The sequence below is a fragment of the Phoca vitulina genome, unplaced genomic scaffold (genome assembly GCF_004348235.1).
Source record: "Phoca vitulina isolate PV1807 unplaced genomic scaffold, GSC_HSeal_1.0 scaffold55, whole genome shotgun sequence".
Classification (NCBI taxonomy): domain Eukaryota; kingdom Metazoa; phylum Chordata; class Mammalia; order Carnivora; family Phocidae; genus Phoca; species Phoca vitulina.
The window spans coordinates 4,458,089-4,476,913 of NW_022589758.1; the positions used below are offsets into that span (position 1 = coordinate 4,458,089).

General features: G+C 39.5%; 1 protein-coding gene across 1 annotated transcript in view; it reads right to left on the reverse strand.

Moving 5' to 3' along the window:
* Positions 1-18,825, reverse strand: part of BEND2 (BEN domain containing 2) — a 36,691-nt gene that overhangs the window by 9,214 nt on the left and 8,652 nt on the right. The window contains 7 exon segments of the mRNA XM_032389590.1: positions 1,996-2,199; positions 3,714-3,732; positions 5,236-5,346; positions 7,139-7,260; positions 8,433-8,633; positions 11,130-11,270; positions 14,254-14,361. Of these exon segments, the coding sequence (XP_032245481.1) occupies positions 1,996-2,199; positions 3,714-3,732; positions 5,236-5,346; positions 7,139-7,260; positions 8,433-8,633; positions 11,130-11,270; positions 14,254-14,361 (906 nt within the window).

The window sequence follows — 18,825 nt, forward strand, 5'->3', positions numbered from 1 at the left end:
ATCATTTTCTGTACATTTTTGTGTGTTTAAATTATACTGAACCAATACTTCTAAAGAAATTATGTTGAAGGCTATAATGCCCAGTCCTTCTATGAGTGCAGGAATCGCCTCTCCTCTCTGGTCACTCAGCCTTTGTTCTGACTCTTTTTGTTCTCCAAGTTCATTTTATCCTTATATTAAAGTAAAACATGCTTTCTGGTCAGATTCTCCTCCTTGGGCCGGGCTCTGCCCACACCGCTAGGAAAGCGATGATGATTCTATCACATTCTCTCTGCTGAAATAACTCACATGGCTGTCCTTCTACACAGGAATAGAACTTTGAGTCTTATGGGAAATTTGTTAAAATATGCCCCATGTGGATAGTATGTCAAACTCGTACTGAGTATTTTTTACTACAAAAGACATCTTCTCGATTTGTAATATAACTCAATAAGGGATAAAACAAAATGAAATGCATAGAATAATATCTTTAGTCCACTTTTAAGGAACTAATATATTCCAGCTATTTAAAGAACTATAAAAGTCACCTTTTACTCTCATTTACAATTTTTTTTATTTAGAATGGGGCACCTGGGTGGCTCAGTCAGTTAAGCATCCAGCTCTTGGTTCTGGCTCAGGTCATGATCTCAGGATGGTGAGATCGTGCCCTACATCGAGCTCCACCCTCGGGGCGGGGCGAGTCTGCTTCTCCTTATCCCTCTCCCTCCGCCCCTCCCTGCTCCTTGCATGCGCGCACGTGCACTCTTTCTCTCTCTATCTCTCAAAACTAAATAAATAACTCTTTTAATTTTTTTTTAATTAGAAAGATAATATTTCTTCTATAAACACCTTCATTTCCAAATTGGTTACAAAGTCTGTGTTCTTTTTTTTACCATAATATAAGAGGAATTAGGTTTTGGTTTTTTGCCTGGTGGGTTAGCTCAGTGATGTCCAAATTGCGAACTGTGACCAATTATTAGGTCGTGATATCATTGGCGGCAGCAATTTTAAAAAATGTAATACAGGGGCGCCTGAGTGGCTCAGTTGGTTAAGTGTCTGCCTTTAGCTCAGGTCATCATCCCAGCGTCCTGGGATCGAGCCCCACAGCGGGCTCTCTGCTCAGTGGGGAGCCTGCTTCTCCTTCTCCCTCCGCCTGCCGCTCCCCCTGCTTGTGCTCTCTCTTTCTCTCTCTGTCAAATAAATAAATAATCTTTTTAAAAAGTGTAATAGAATAGAAACCACTGGAACGTAATTCTCATAGAAATAATAAGCATTGTGAAGCTTTTGCTTGCGTTTTTAAAAACTCATACATACATGTACTGAGTCACAACATAAACTGTATTTTTTACTATGAGTTGCAATAAAAAAAAAAGACAAGTTTGAAAACAAGTGGATTAGACGATAGCAATTGCTTACAGAAGGCACTGTAAGCCAGGCCTCTTTAGTTTAGTCTGAAATACAAAGTATTCACATTTGTTGGGTATGTGTGATATGAAGGCAGGAACCAAAGAAGAACCAACTAAGATCGGGCTGGGGCTCAGAATCTGTCTTTGCTGGGGACCAGTGACACAAGTAAGAAATATTCTGCTTCCTGCTTTGTCCAAATTTAAATTTTCACAGAATCGCTTTTGGAAGCTGTATTACTTCATCTATATACGTCACAGATAAAGACTGCACTGGGCTCATGTGCACAAGAAAAATCTAGCCAATTAACCTGCTGTGCTATTGTTGACACTTGGGCAAATTGACAAAGCCCAGCAGCTTCGACCTTGATCCTCAGTAAACAAAGGTGTCTGAGTTTCCATAAGCCTGGCAAGACAGAGCAATTAGCCCAGAGAACCCAAAAGCTGAAGAAACACAATTCATGAAACCACTCCTTGTTATACCCTAAGGAGGGAATTAGTAAGATCTCCATCTCTCCTCAGAACACATACAAACTGAATGGATTGTAGTTTCTGCCCCTCTGTAATGTAATTTGCTTTTTATTTATTCTCACATACTCAACATGGAACCAACCTCGAAGAGCGCTAATCCTATTCGGGTTAAGGGCATACATGCCATACCCCAGATTGCCATAGACGTTACTTTTTACCAAGACTTCCTCTGTGAACAGGTTGCGAATAAGGTATCTGGCTGCCAGCTCTGGGCGAGGCTTCCCTTTGGCTATATTCAGTATAGAATGTGGCAACTGTACATTTCTACCTGGATTTCCAAGATATTCTAGAAGCAAAAGAGAAAGAAGATGTCAATTTTCATGGCAGACGTTAGGTTCAAGTTTGTTTGTTTGTTTTAAGGCTTTAAGAGAAAGGTTGATTTTTCTGAATTTTTTAGGCTCCAGAATTCAAGAAGGTAAGAAAATTAATCCCTTAGGTTTTTAGCATATCATGAGATAGCATGAGAAATGAAACAAAAATCACTGCTGATGTGATTGCACATGCTCTGATTGTTCGGGAAAACGACTCAGTGTTCTGTTACCTTTCAGGACAGAATCAGTTTGAACATTATGTTCAGTAACAAATTCTAAGTAATTTCAATGCCCTCTTGTCCTCTTTATAACAAAGCCTTGTTCAAAAAGAAGCAACAAGATTCTTACTGAAATATTTATAATTTTTAAGAAGTAGGTTTTCTGTTAGGTATTAAAGTCATCATTTAAGAATCAGCAAACTCAGCTATCATATTTTAGTTAACTTACTTGAACTGAAAAATAAATTTTAAGCCTATTTTCATTCCTCAACTCCACAGCCTAATCATCCCCATCTCTCCTCAGTCCTAGTGGTTCAAATTAACCACATTTTAAAATGTCCTATTTTATATACAATAAAGAATTATTTGTTGGAGAAAATATGTTAGAGAAATACAGTATGATTCTTACAAGTCAATAAGCATATTTTTCATCTTGGAACATTCATCATTTAATGGGTGACCATATTAATTACTGAATCCCCCAGATCCAACATTTACCAAGAGACATGGAATTATTTAAAAGTGCACTTAGTGGGTCCAAAGACTTCACTCTAGAAGATTAACCCAGCAGTATTTATCAAGGTCAGAAAAAAAAAGGTTAATACTCTTTAACCTGGTAATTTCAATTTGGAGAACCTAACTTAAGGATCCAAGGGTGCCTGGGTGGCTCAGTTGGTTAAGTGTCCGACTCTTGATTTCAGCTCGGGTCGTGATATCAGGGTCTTGGGACTGAGTCTCGCATCCAGCTCCATGCTCAGTGCAGAGTCAGCTTGTCCCTGTCCCTCTGCTCCTCCCCCTACTTGCATGTTCTCTCTCCCCCTCTCTCTTTCTCTCAAATAAATAAATGAATAAAACATTTTTAAAAAATAACACTGAGTCTTCTGGTTCACGAACATGGGATATCTATGTATTTAGGTCTTCCTTAATTTATTTCAACAATATTTTATAGTTTTCAGAAAGCACATCTGGCACTTCTTTTGATAAATTCATCCCTAAACATTTTAATTGAACATCAGGCTCCATGCTCAGTGGGGAGTCTGCTGGAGATTCTCGCTCTCCCTCTCCCTCTCCCCCTCTTCCCGCTTGCTCACACTCTCTCTCTCAAATAAATAAATCAATCTTAAAAAAAGAAAAGAATCTAAAATATGTACAAAGCTACACAAATGAATTTTTTGACAGCATGATTTGTATGACTGATAATCCCCTCCCCAACAAATCCCCTCCCCTGCAAAAAAAGAGGAAGGTAGTTAAATAAATTAGGGTATACTTACTCAATTGACTATTATATACCTGTTAAAAGCAATGATCATAAACAATGGAGATTCTTTATAAAAAACATACACATACCATGTTTAAAAAGAAAAGTGAATATATAGAGACTATAATGTTTTAAAAGGTAAGAAAAAAACTAGAGGAAAATTAAAATGTCCACAATAGTTTTTTATGGTATCTTGATTGTGGGAGCTTTTCTTCCCTGCTGAATTTTTTCCACTTTTTCAAAATAAAATGGTGTAACAGAAAATACACAAACTGGGCAGCTGCCTGGCTCCCAATTCACTTAGTTGGCCCTATCTCCTGGTTCTAGACCTGTGACTTAAGTGCTCCAAATCAGATTCTTTGTCCTAGGAATCTGAGCAGTGACGAGAGGAAACTAGATCCTAGAGCTCATGCAAGATGCAGACAGAGCCCCACAGACCTCAGGGCCAGTTGCCCAATCTTAGGGTTGGCGGTTTGGCTCCTGCCTTCGGCTCGGTTGGTTTGTTCTCTGCTTCTTTAAATCTAGGAGCTATTCGTCCACTGATTTTTGTTATGGTTGAATTGGGCCAGAGTTTGTTTCTATGGCATACAACCTGAACAAATATAGTAGTTATATTGATTTTATGATGGAAAAAATACAAAGATGCATCATTTAAATAATTTCATTTGAACGGGTTCACAGGTAATATGCTACTGAGGGTTGACGGGGGGCAGGAGAGAGACAGAAAATAGTTTTGCCAGCTCAGATGCCACTAAACCCCAGCACACTGAGGAGGACGCGCCAGGAAGCATGAGTGGCAGATGGCACCGTCACCTACGGAACCCACTGCCACTTGATACTAATGAAGTAGGACGTGCCTCCAGCAGACAGCGAGCAGTGGGGGCAAAATGTTCTGAGGAATGGGATTCATTAATTCACACAAAAACTCTTTAAGGAGCACCCGCCACGTATTAGGCACAGAGAGAGCAAGACCCCTGAATTGCTTCTGGCTCCACCAGCTGGAGCTCCTTCTCATGCCTAACGTGAGAGCTCACACGGGTTGAAGGAATTGACCGAGAGCTGCTTTCCGAAGGAAAAATAGCAGATTTAGCTTAATGTTCAAAACGATCAGTCTCAGGGGCACCTGGGGGGTGCAGTCACTTAAGTGTCTGACTCTTGGTTTCAGCTCAGGGCTGATCTCAGGGTCGTGAAATCGAGCCCCGCGTTGGGCTCCGCACTCAGCATGGAGTCTCCTGGAGATTCTCTCCCTCTGCTCCTCCCCACTGAACGCGTGTCCTCGCGCGTGCTCGCTCTCTCTCTCAAATAAATAATAAATAAATCTCTCTCAAATAAATAAATCTAAAAAAAAAAACTATCGGTCCCAGAACTAGGTATCTGTATTTCATTAACTCATTAATATAAGAGATTAAGTTGTTTAGATTTCTCATCATGAAAAATGTCAAACATACTTGAAAGTAGAACAGTACAATGAGGCCCACAACCGCATCACCCAGATTCGACATTTATCATCAAGAGAACTTATTTTAATAACTTACCCAGTGCTTCATAAGATACCAGTGAATTCTCCATGGAAGGTTCTTTAATTCTTTGACGGCAAACACTGCTGTTCCACTGAGAATTCCCTTTTCTTCTTGTTTCTGAGGCAGCTGTTGGCCAAGATAACTGGAAACTGCTTTCACCGCCTTTGCCACCCCTTTCATCGTTCACATCTGCAGACGCTGGAATGCCAAGACTGGTAGGGCCTTTAATGCGGCCACCAGCTTTCTGCTGAAACACAACATTGTGTCTGTACCCAAAGTCCCCTCGTGAGAAAATATGACATGCTCCATCATCTACCAGGGCCCCCCAGGTTGGTAGGGAAACAACTATCTCTAACAAGGTCAGAAAAAGCCCACAGATATTGTGCACCGTGATAGAGGAAGTAGACGTGTGGCTTATTCCTCAAGCAGCCGTGATGCGCTGCCTCTTGGAGGGCTCGGTAGCTTTAGCTAATGATAACTGCTGGCGCAAAATAAGTGCTTAGTAAACGTTTCAGGAATAAACGAATAAATGAGTCTCTTCAAGATGACAACTTCAGTTTTTGGTTTTTTCTTAAATGTTCTTGTTTGTTTTCTCTTTCCCCAGTGGCTAGAGACTCTAGGGATCTCTAAAGACCCTGGGGATCTTTTTTTTTTTTTTTTAAGCTTGCTTGAGACCCACTTTCTTGGCATTTTTAACCAGAATCTCTGGTGAAAGGAGTGGGAGAGCTCAGGCATTAATGACTTTCTTTACAAGTGTCTCCCATGATTCTAATATATACCTAGGGTTGACAACCACTATTCTAGGTCGGGGCTTCTCAAAGGGCTATGGGCACACAAATCACCTGGGGGTCTTGCTAAAATGCAAATTCTGCCTCCATGAGTCTAGTGTGGAGCTCAAGACTCTGCATTTCTCACAAGCTGTCCTGCGGTGCTGCTGGTCCGCGGACCCACTTTGAGTGGCAAGGACCCGTCCCTCTCCTAGTCAAGCGCACAGCAGGTATTTGGCAGATGCCAAATTCTGACGCCTAAGCAAATATGCAAATTACCATTTTCCAGGCAGTATCATAATTTTACATTCAAATGTTTAGGGTGCAATTTTTGTAGGATATAAAAGGGAATGTGAAAAATAAGCAGATTTGGTTTCAGACAGATGGTGCTTGAGCTATCACTGAAATCAAGCCGTTCACCAGGAAAACATAAGCTCAGCTACAAATATTCTTGGCAAATAGTTCCATGCACTTACTCTCGAGATGCAGGACTGACTAGACATGGCGAGAATAACATGGGTTTTTAGAGAGGTGGGTAGAAATGAGAAATTGTTAAGTTCAATGCTTCAACAGGAGAAGGCAATAGACATGACTCTCCCCTGCGGGCCCATTCATGTTAAAAAAAAAAAAAAAATCTCTAATGCACTTTCAAGATAGAATGGGTGTGAGAAAAGCCAGATTCCTGTTTGCCAAGTAACTACAGAAAGTAAAAGATATCGGTGGTAGCTGAACCTCACGGCCAGCATGATGTCCACCAGGTTCTGCCATCACTGAAAGCGGACAAGGACAGAAGCGCCTGCCTTCACTCCCGTGCCACAGTCTGCTCCTCTCAGCGGTACTCAGTGAGATACTGAAGAAGATTTGCCAGACATCTCTGGAGCTGAAAACTCTTTCCTGGTATACCCCACGGCTTCAGATATACTGATTGTAACATTCCATTTGATTTATTTTCTCTTTAGGATATTTTTATGGAGCATAAATGTCCAAGAGTAAAATAAATAGGCAGAGACCATACACTGCCCCTAAATTAAATAAACAAGATTTTGAGCACACGGCTCAAAATCTGTGTGTGTGTCATGCTCTCCACTGGGGAATTGTATATGGTATGCACTTATACAGCAGAGACCATATTTAAATAAAAAATAACTTACTGGTGTTGTGTTGGCTTCAGCACGCAAAGAGTAGATCAGAGAATTGATATCGGCAATACAGGTTTTCCAATCCTCTCCACATTCACGCAAATCATGGTTGGGAAAATTTGTTGCCAGATATTCTGCAAATAGTGAAAGCATTCATGAAAATTTTTTAAAAAGAAAAAAAACCCAGAGAATTGACAAGACATTTTTTTATTGAAAATACTGACATTTTCTATTTTGAATTGCTGCTCTTTTCTCTCTTTCTGAGAGTTGAGAAATTCTACTCAAAGAGGATGCTTTGCTGAATAGCTCACTTCCTCTAATGTGCAATTCCCCTATCAAACACTGACGTAGGGAGCCACTAAGGAGGTTTTGGTGCTTTTATTAAACTAAGAACAGATACTAAATTTAAATCTTAGCCAAAAAGGCTGAGAAGCGATGAGGTTATGGGGCTTTTAAAAAAAAAGTGTATAACAGAAAGTCAACTATTTCTGGGTGCTAATGCCATTGAATAACCCTGTGGATATATTAAAACTAAAAAGGAAACCTGTAAGCAGAAAATGGTGTTATTGCCAATATTCTTAGACCGGGGTATATTTATTTGTGCACACTACATGTCTATCTTCCCCAGAAGCTATTCCTTCTGCCTAGAATACCCTTCCTATTTATCTAGCTAAGGATTCCAAATCTAGCTCAAATGTTTTGTCCCTGGTAAGCCTCCCTTAATGCCCTCAAAGTAGTTGCTCTGCTCTCTAAGCTTCTACAACATTACCGCCCTGGATTGGGATTGATCTGTTTCCCTCGACAGTCCCTTTCTAGACTGTGAACTCCTTGAGGGCAGAAATACTTATTCATTGTTGTAGTCTCAGTGCCCATGAGTTCTACAACCTTCATCCAAATCTCTGGAAGGCGGGAAGGCAGGAGGCCAAAATGGATTAATCATGACATTCTATTTCTGTGTTGCCAGTTAGTAGCACCAAAGTGTGTTTTATTCTCCTGCATTTTTTTTTTTTTTTGGCTTTTTCTTTATTTTTTAGTACCAAGCTTGAGCACTGATGAATTGACTTAGTTCTAGCCATAAGCAGCTATAATCAATAAAGCTTCTCTTATTCCATTAGTCTATGGACAAATGGCATTCTTTACAAGTTGTTACCCATTATGTAATATTAAATTGTAAAATCAGGGTCAGGCAGGTGAAAAACAGCTCTAAAATTTACACAGACTTCATCATTATCTCTTAAACTACCAATAACATTCATCAGATGACCAAATGATGATAAAAACAAGATTTCATAATGACTTTACATACCTCTCATTGCAGCCATTTTGTTTGGGTCTAGAGGTTGGCGGCCTTGGGAATTGACACCTATCCAGCTGTGCACCAGAATTTCCTTGGAGAACAAAACATGAACCAAGTAGCGGGCTGCATGCCTAGGATGGTTCTTCTTTTGTGCAGTCGCCAAATTACCATTAAGCACCCTGACATTCCTTTTCGGATCACCAAGATAGCCTTTTAAAACACAAGGAAAAAGTAAAATCTTTGTTTTCTCATGCAAGGCTACCAGGAAAGTGCCCAGGAAAATTAAACTAATTGATTTCTAATTCACTAATTTCTTTTAAGATTTTATTTATCTATTTGACAGAGAGAGAGACAGTGAGAGAGGAAACACAAGCAGGGGGAGTGGGAGAGGGAGAAGCAGGCCTCCCGCCGAGCAGGGAGCCCAATGTGGGGCTCGATCCCAGGACCCTGGGACCATGACCTGAGCCGAAGGCAGATGCTTAACGACTGAGCCACCCAGGCGCCCCATCTAATTCACTAATTTCTACTTGGATGAATTTTTTCCTGTACTTCTCTCTTCCATAAATGGGTCTCTTTGATGCCATCTGCATAACTGTTAGCATTCTTCACCTTTGCTAGCTAGCAAGTCTTGAATTTTCTGTACTTGAACGAGTCATTTCATTGTCTTGAATAAATTCAATTCTTAGGCCAAAGATACATAAGCAAACATGTTGCTCTGAGATCCCACTGCTCCCTTTTACAATCTAAAAGTACACTCAGAGCTATATTACTGAGTATATGTTCCTTGAAGATAATCTGGAAAGTATGGGTGGGCATAATTAAGAAAATGTTGAAATAGCTAGCATTTATTGAGTAACTACTATGTATCAGGCGCTATGCTAAATATTTTGCATCTATAAGCTCGGTTTCATCATCGTAACAACTTATTCCCACTTTAAAGAGGAAACTGAGGCCCACAGAAGGTAAGGCATTTGAACAAGATCACAGAGCCAGTTTTTATTTATTTATTTTTTTAAGATTTTTATTTATTTATTTGACAGAAAGAGACACAGCGAGAGAGGGAACACAAGCAGGGGGAGTGAGAGAGGGAGAAGCAGGCTTCCCGCAGAGCAGGGAGCCTGACGTGGGGCTCGATCCCAGGGCCCTGGGATCATGACCTGAGCTGAAGGCAGACGCTTAACAACTGAGCCACTCAGGCGCCCCCAGAGCCAGTTTTTAAATCTGTTTATAAGCCAAGTGCTCTGAACCATTAATCTGCTAATGCCTTCTATTCTTTTTGCTATTTCTTCTTTTTTAAACACAAAATTGAAATCATACTTTATATATAGTCTGAATCCTGCTTTTTCAGTTACCATTCTATTTCAAGCATTTCTCCATTTTCTTTAGTTCTTTTTCAAGTCAGCATTCCTATCTTCATGATTTTCCTGACAGATGACATTTATGTTGCACTTAGGTTCTAAGCATTGTGTTAAGAGCTTTCAATGAATTATTCCATTTGAGCCTCACAATTCTATGAAATAGGTACCATGATTTTTGTCGCTTCACAGAGGAAGAAACAAATACTTAGGTTAGAGAAGTGGTTGAAGATCACATGGTTAGTAAGACACAGAGCTGGGATTTGAACCCAGACAGTCTGACTCGGGAGCCCCTGCTCTGAACCATTATGCTTTACTGTTTCATACACCATGGATATACCGGGAGTTACTTAACTAACTCCCTATGGCCGCTTATTTGGTTGTTTCCAATTTTTCATGATTCTGTAAAGAACATTCCTGTACCAAAATTTAAATACAAATCTTTTTTATTGATTAAATCTTCAGATATTAGTGGGATTACTGAGTCGACCGGCATAAATACCCTTACGGATTTTTATTCAAATTACCCTTCAGAAAGTTTTCACCAGCGTTTACTTCTAACAACAGCACATCATAGTGCCCGTTTAGTAACAAAGAGCACAATTCTTGAGGTTTTTTTCCTAGTTTGCCTAACAAAACGATTTAAAAGAGAAGCGTCTCCTCTAGGACAGGAGTCAGCAAACTATGGTCCCCGGGCCAATCCCAGCACCAGTTTGTGTAAAGCGAGTTACCCTGGCACGCAGCCACACCCACCCATCTACCTACATCTGGGGCTGCTTTCATGCGACAGCAGCAGAGCGGAGTAGTTGTGACAGACACCAGATGGCCCACAGAGCCCAAAATAGTTCCTATCTAGCCCTTTACTGAAAAAGTTTGCTGAGCCCTGTGCTAGAATATTAATAAGAGAATAGCTACGTAGAAGTAGAGACACAAAGGAACCATAAAATATTGGGGAGGTTTGCTCTTAGAAACCACGGAACTTAGGGTCCCCTCCTCTCTGCTACTGTGGCTTGGCAGGCAATACGGGAGGCTGTGAAAAAGCATGAGCTTTAAGTCAGAGAGGACCGAGAGTTCCAGAACTGCCACTCACCTGCTCTGTGACTTTGAGAATGGGAGTAATAAAAATACCTACTTATGGAGTCATTTGAATGTTAATAGAGAAGCGACATGTCAGTTGACTAGCACAGTGCCTTGTACATAACACTCAATAAATATTAGCCCATTATGATTAAGATAACCTAAAACCAACCCTTAAAATAGGAAACAAAAAGCTTCCATTAGCCTGTACCAAGGATGGTGAAGAATATAGGTTAAATGGTGCTACTTGTAATATGTGTCATTTCGCACTCACCATAACTGGAAGGGATGCAGAAAGATGATGAGACAGAAGCTTGGCTCTTGTCCTTTTCCAATACAGCTGGGTAATTCATTATTTCAGGGACGTTTTCCACGCTGTTTTCTGCTTTTACCAATATTTCTATAGGTAAAAGTGCTGAAAGAAAAGGAGTCTCAACTGCAAATTCACTACCCAGCAAACTATAGTTCAGGTGTGAAGGGGAAACAAACACATTCTCAAAGAAAACTAAAAGTGTTTGGCACTAGCGGACCTACTCTTAAAGAGTGGCTAAAGGAAGATCATCAAACAGAAAGGTTACGATGACAGAAAGCATCGTGGAGCATCAGGAAGGAAAAGAGAACAACAGAAATAGAAGTATGCATGAAGAGAAACTTGATCATTCATTCAGTATAAAATGGAACAGCTACATTGGAAAACAGTTTGGCAGTTTCTTATAAAACTAAATCTTCAATTATCACATGACACAGCAATTTCCCTCTTGGACATTTATCCCAGAGAAATAAAAGCTCGTGATATGACACAAAAGCCGGCACACGAGTGTTCTTAGCTTTATTCATGATAGCCAAAACCGTGACCAACCCAGATGTCCCTCAACAGGTGAATGATTAAGCAAACCGTGGTAAATCCAATACCACAGAATACCATTCAATAATAAAAAGAAATAAAGAACAGAAGAGGCCGAAATATGGATGAATATAATACAATCATGAGTTTTATAAATCATACATGATGACTGAAACGAAAATGAAAACACCATCTGACATCCAAGACAATAAGTTAAAAGTGAGGAGGGCAAAGGAAACTAAGTGGAATTAAAATTTCAACACTTCATTCCAAGTGGTAAAATGCTGATACCAGTAGACTGTGGTAAGTCACATACATAAATAATAACATCCAGAGTAACCACCAGGAAAATTATATATAGCAATATATTCCTAAATAAAGCAATATATTCAAAAACATAAATAAAGATGGAACACCAGAAAATGTTCAGGTAACCCACAGGAAGGCAAAAAAGATAAACAAAAAAAGAATGAGAGGGGCATCTGGCCGGCCCAGTCAGTAGGGCATGCAGCTCTTGGTCTCGGGGTTGTGAGTTCAAGCCCCACATTGGGTGTAGAGATTACTTTAAAAAATTAATTATTTAAACTTAAAAAAAAGTAATGAGAAAAATAGGAAACAAAAAGAAATATAATAAAATGGTAGACTTAGGTCTATGATATCAATAATTATCTTAAATGTAGTTAACCTAACCATATCAATTAAATGGCAGCAAGTGATAATGTGGATTAAAAAAAGATCAACTATGTGGTGTTTACAAGAAACTCTACAAATTCAATTAAATAGGTAGATTGAAAGTAAAAGGATGGGAAAGCATATACCATGCAAACATTAGTCCAAAAAAAAGCAGAGTAGCTGTGTTGACAGCAGATAAAGTAGATTTCAGAGCAAAGAAATTTACTACAAACAAATAAAAATGAAAAGATCAACCCTGAGGAAGACAATGATTCTCAACATACCAAACGACAAATTCTCAAAATACATGAAGCAAAAACTGAAAGAGCTGAAAGGAGAAATAATCAAATCCATAATTAAAGTTGAGGATCTCACATTCCCCCCTCTCTCAGCAACCGGTGGAACAACCAGACCAAAAATCAACAAGGATACAGAAGATCTGAACAACACACTCAACCAACAAGATTCTCATTATAGAACATTCCACCCAACAAAACCAGAACACCTATTTTTTCAAATGCCAAGGGAACGAATGTGTCCTCCGTGCCAGGTACTATGTGCAAAGTTCAAATGCCTGTGGATGATTCACCAAGACAAACCACATCCTAGACCAGAGGGAAAAAATCTCAACAAATTTAAAAGAAAAGATATCATACAGAGTATATTTTCTGACCATAAGAGAATCAAATTAGAAATCAATAATAGAAAGACAATAGAAAGTTTCCAAAGAAGTAATAAAATACATAGGACTTAATGAAAATACAACACATCAAAATATAACTAAGGCAGTATTGAAAGTGAAATCTACAGCACTAAATTCTTATATTAGAAAAGAGGACAGTTCTAAATCTATAATCTAAGTTCCTACACCAAAAACTAAGAAAAGAAGAGTAAAATAAACCTCAAATAAGCAAAAAGAATGAAATAATAAAGAGCAGAAATCAATGAAACAGAAAATATGAAAACAACAGGAAATCAATGAAACAAAAAGCTGGTGCCTCAAAAAGATTAATAAAGCTAATAAAGCTCTAAAAAGAATTACAGAAGGAAAAAGAGATGACACAAATCATTGATATCAGGAATGAAACAACTTATCCAGCAGCCATCAAAAGGATAATAGGGAATACAACAAACCACTTTACATTCATAAATTTGATAACTTAGAGGAGTTGAATCAATTCCACCAAAATTACATAGACCAAAACTCAACCAAGATGACATAGATATCTAAATAGTCCTATAACCATCAAAGACGTTAAATTTGCAATTAAAAGCCTTCAGAAAAGGAATCTATAGGCCCAGATGATTTTACTAGAGATTTTTTACCAAACATTTAAAAAATTAACACCAATTTCTCATATACTCTTCCATAAAATAGTATACAATTATAAAGAAGGAAAGAACACATTAGCCCTTGAATGGGTTAGAGATGAAGCCAGGGAAGGAATGACATATGACATGGTTATAAACAGGCAATGAGGGGGTTCCTGGAAGTAAAGGGACAGTTCTGTATCATGACTATAGTGGTGAATAGCTGAAAGCAAACATGTTACAAAAGTGCAGAGCACTAAACACACACGCATACATACAAATGAATACAAGTAAAGCTGGGGACATATGAATAGATGTGTAGATTGTATTAATGTCAAAATCCTAGTTGTGATATTTTACTCTATTTTTGTGAAAGATTAGCCTTGGGAGAAATTTGGTTAAGGATACACCAGATCTCTCTGTATTAACTTCACGCACTACATGTGATTCTGAAATATCTCCAAATGAAAAATCTAATTTTGAAAAAACTATCACTAAGAATTCATATTAAGAATGTTGATGAACCTAAATTAGAGAGTGCTACTTATAATATGTATCATTTCAAACTCACCAAAACCAGGAGCGAGAAAGAAAGATTCTGCATCAGTATCTTGGTCGCTGTCATTTTTCATTAAAGTGGGGGAACTCATTGTCTCGGAACTCACTTCTGTGCTGGATTCTGTTTGAACAACATTTTGATCAGTAAAACATTTTTAAGTGCTGCAAGACAAGAAATCTCAACAGTGATTTTTTTCATCAGGCGAAACTATCTTTTAAGAATGAAGCAGAAATAGAGGGGCGGAGCAAGATGTTGGAGGAGTAGGAGACCTGGATTTCGTCTGGTCCCAGGAATTCAGCTGGATAGGGATCAAATCATTCTGAACACCTAGGAACTCAACAGGAGATTGAAGGAAAGAATAGCAACAACTCTCTGAACAGAAAAGCTACCACTTTCTGGAAGGTAGGACGTGCGGGGGAGGGGGCCTCCGTCAGCCACTTCTGGCAAGTGATAGAGCTGCAGAGCACAAAATCGAAACTTTTAGAAGGCGGCTCCGCTGAGGCACGTCGCTCCAGTGGCTAAGCTGTGGGAGGAACCCTTGTGGGACAGTGTGGTCTCAGGACCCTCGGGGTCACAGAAAGACCGGGGCTACCTGAGTGCAGGAGAGCTCCCAGGTATGGGAGCAGGGAAGCCGGCTGCAGAGACGGAGCCGAGGCGCGGGCTCTCAGCTCGGGGTTGCCATAAACCGTGATCTGCGGCACAGTCGGGCCCCTGCTCCTCCAGCAGGGACCCAACAAGCGGCAGATCCGGGGAGACTCACCTTCCTCCCCCGGGAGGAGCGGCACGGGAGCGAACCACAGGGATCTGCTGGGTTTGGAGACTCCACACGGGGTCGGGTGCCAGAGATAGAAACGCTCGGTCACAGGCCGGGTGAGCACGGAGTGCGGCCCGGGGAGACAGGAGTGCTTTTCTCTGGGGGCTCACTGAGGAGCAGGGCCCCGAGTTCTCAGCTCCTCTGTGGCGGAGATTGGGAGGCCGCCATTTTCACTCTCCGCCTCCAAAGCTGGACAGAAAGCTTGCAGGGAACAAAAGCTCCCGAGAGCAAACCCGAGCAGATTACTTAGCCCGGACCGGCAAGGGCGGGGCAATTCCGCCTCCGGCAAAGACATTTGGGAACCACGGCAACAGGCCCCTCCCCCAGAAGATCAGCGAGAACAGCCAGCCAAGACCAAGTTTACCGATCAATGAGAACGGCAGAACTCCAGCGCTAGGGGAATACTGCACATAGAATTCATGGCTTTTTTCCCATGATTCTTTAGTCTTTCAAAGTAATTTTTTTTAACTGTCTTTTCTTTTTTTTTTTTTTGAATTTTTCTTTTTTCCTTTTTCAACCAACATCTTATCGATCCCTTTTTTAAAAAATCTTTTTTATTTTTCATTTTTAGAGTCATATTCTATCCCTTCAGAGTAGTTACCCTTATTTTTGGTATATATATATATAAGTTGTTCTCTCTTTAAAATTTTGAGATACAGTTTCTTCTAACAGATCAAAATATATCCTAAATCTCTAGTGTATGGCTTTGTTCTACTCTCCTGCCTGATCACATTCTCTCCCTTTTTTTTTTTTTAAATCCTCTTCTTTCTTTTTTCAACCAACTTCTTATCTTATCAATTCCTTTTATAAAATCTTTTATAATTTTCATCTTTACAGTCATATTCCATCCCTTCATCATATTAACCCTTAGTTTTGTACATATATAAGTTTTTCTTCTTTAAAATTTTGGGACGCACTTTCTTCTAACAAACCAAAATACGCCCAAGATCTAGTGTGTGGCACTGATCCATGCACCAGCCTGATCATATTTGATCATATTCTGTTTGTTTTGTTTTGTTTTGTTTTTGTTTGTTTATATTTTTCTTTTCTTTCTTTCCCTTTCTTTCCCCCCGGTTTCAGGTCTTTTCTCATTTGTTTACTGTATATTTTCTGGGGACGTTGTTACCCTGTTAGCATTTTGTTCTCTCATTCATCTTGACAAAATGACAAGATGGAAAAAATCACCTCAACAAAAAGAACAAGAGGCAGTACCGACTGCCAGGGACCTAATTAATACGGACATTAGTACGATGTCGGAACTAGAGTTCAGAATGATGATTTTAAAGATACTAGCTGAGCTTGAAAAAAGCATGGAAGTTATTAGAGAAACCCTTTCTGGAGAAATAAAAGAACTAAAATCTAACCAAGTCGAAATCAAAAAGGCTATTAATGAGGTGCAATCAAAAATGGAGGCTCTAACTGCTAGGATAAATGAGGCAGAAGAGAGAATTAGTGATATAGAAGACCAAATGATGGAAAATAAAGAAGCTGAGAAAAAGATAAACAGCTACTGGATCACGAGGGCGGAATTCAAGAGATAAGCGATTATCATAAGATGAAACAACATTAGAATAATTGGGATCCCAGAAGAAAAAGAAAGAGAGAGAGGGGCAGAAGGTATATGGGAGCAAATTATAGCAGAGAACTTCCCTAATTTGGGGACAGAAACAGGCATCAAAATCCAGGAGGCACAGAACCCCCCCTCAGAATCAATAAAAATATGTCAACACCCCGACATCTAATAGTAAAACTTACGAGTTTCAGAGACAAAGAGAAAATCCTGAAAGCAGCTCAGGAGAAGAGATCTGTAACCTACAATGGTAGAACCATTAGACTGGCAACAGACCTACACACAGAGACCTGGCAGGCCAGAAAGGACTGGCATGATATAATCAGAGCACTAAATGAGAAAAATATGCAGCCAAGAACACTATAGCCAGCTAGGCTGTCATTGAAAATAGAAGGAGAGATAAAAAGCTTCCAGGACAAACAAAAACTAAAGGAATTTGCAAACACCAAACCAGCCCTACAAGAAATATTGAAAGGGGTACTCTAGGCAAAGAGAGAGCCTAAAAGCAACATCGACCAGAAAGGAACACAGACAATCTACAGTAACAGTCACCTTACAGGCAATACAATGGCACTAAATTCGTACCTTTCAATAATTACCCTGAATGTAAATGGACTAAATGTCCCAATCAAAAGACAGAGGCTGTCAGATTGGATAAAAAAACAAGACCCATCGATATGCTGTCTGCAAGAGACTCATTTTAGACCCAAAGACACCCCCAGATTGAAAGTGAAAGGGTGGAAAACCATTTACCATGCTAATGGACACCAAAAGAAAGCTGGGGTGGCAATCCTTATATCAGACAAATTAGATTTTAAACCGAAGACTGTAATAAGAGATGAGGAAGAACACTACATCATACTTAAAGGGTCTATCCAACAAGAAGATCTAACAATTATAAATATCTATGCCCCTAACATGGGAGCAGCCAATTATATAAGCCAATTAATAACAAAAGCAAAGAAACACATCAACAACAATACAGTAATAGTGGGGGACATTAACACCCCCCTTACTGAAATGGACAGATCATCTAAGCAAAAGATCAACAAGGAAATAAAGACTTTAAATGACACACTGGGCCAAATGGACTTCACAGATATATTCAGAACATTCCATCCCAAAGCAACAGAATACACATTCTTCTCTAGTGCCCATGGAACATTCTCCAGAATAGATCACATCCTAGGTCACAAATCAGGTCTCAACCGGTACCAAAAGATTGGGATCATTCCCTGAATATTTTCAGACCACAATGCTTTGAAACTAGAACTCAATCACAAGAGGAAAGTCAGAAAGAAATCAAATACATGGAGGCTAAAGAGCATCCTACTAAAGAATGAATGGGTCAACCAGGAAATTAAAGAAGAATTTAAAAAACTCATGGAAACAAATGAAAATGAAAACACAACTGTTCAAAATCTTTGGGATGCAGCAAAGGCGGTCCTAAGAGGAAAGTATGTAGCAATACAAGCCTTTCTCAAGAAACAAGAAAGGTCTCAAGTACACAACCTAACCCTACACCTAAAGGAGCTGAAGAAAGAACAGCATATAAAGCCTAAACCCAGCAGGAGAAGAGAAATAATAAAGATCAGAGCAGAAATCAATGAAATTGAAACCAAAAGAACAGTAGAACAGATCAATGAAACTAGGAGCTGGTTCTTTGAAAGAATTAACAAGATCGATAAACCCCTGTCCAGACTTATCAAAAAGAAAAGAGAATTGACCCAAATAAACAAAATCATGAATGAAAGAGGAGAGATCACAACTAACACCAAAGAAATACAAACAATTATAAGAACATATTATGAGCAACTCTATGCCAGCAAATTAAATAATCTGGAAGAAATGGATGCATTCCTAGAGATGTATCAACTACCAAAACTGAACGAGGAAGAAATAGAAAACCTGAACAGACTCATAACCACTAAGGAAATTGAAGCAGTCATCAAAAATCTCCCAACAAACAAGAGCCCAGGGCCAGATGGCTTCCCAGGGGAATTCTACCAAACATTTAAAGAAGAATTAATACCTATTCTTCTGAAACTGTTCCAAAAAATAGAAATGGAAGGAAAACTTCCAAACTCGTTTTATGAGGCCACCATCACCTTGATCCCAAAACCAGACAAAGACCCCATCAAAAAGGAGAATTGCAGACCAATATCCCTGATGAACATGGATGCAAAAATTCTCACCAAAA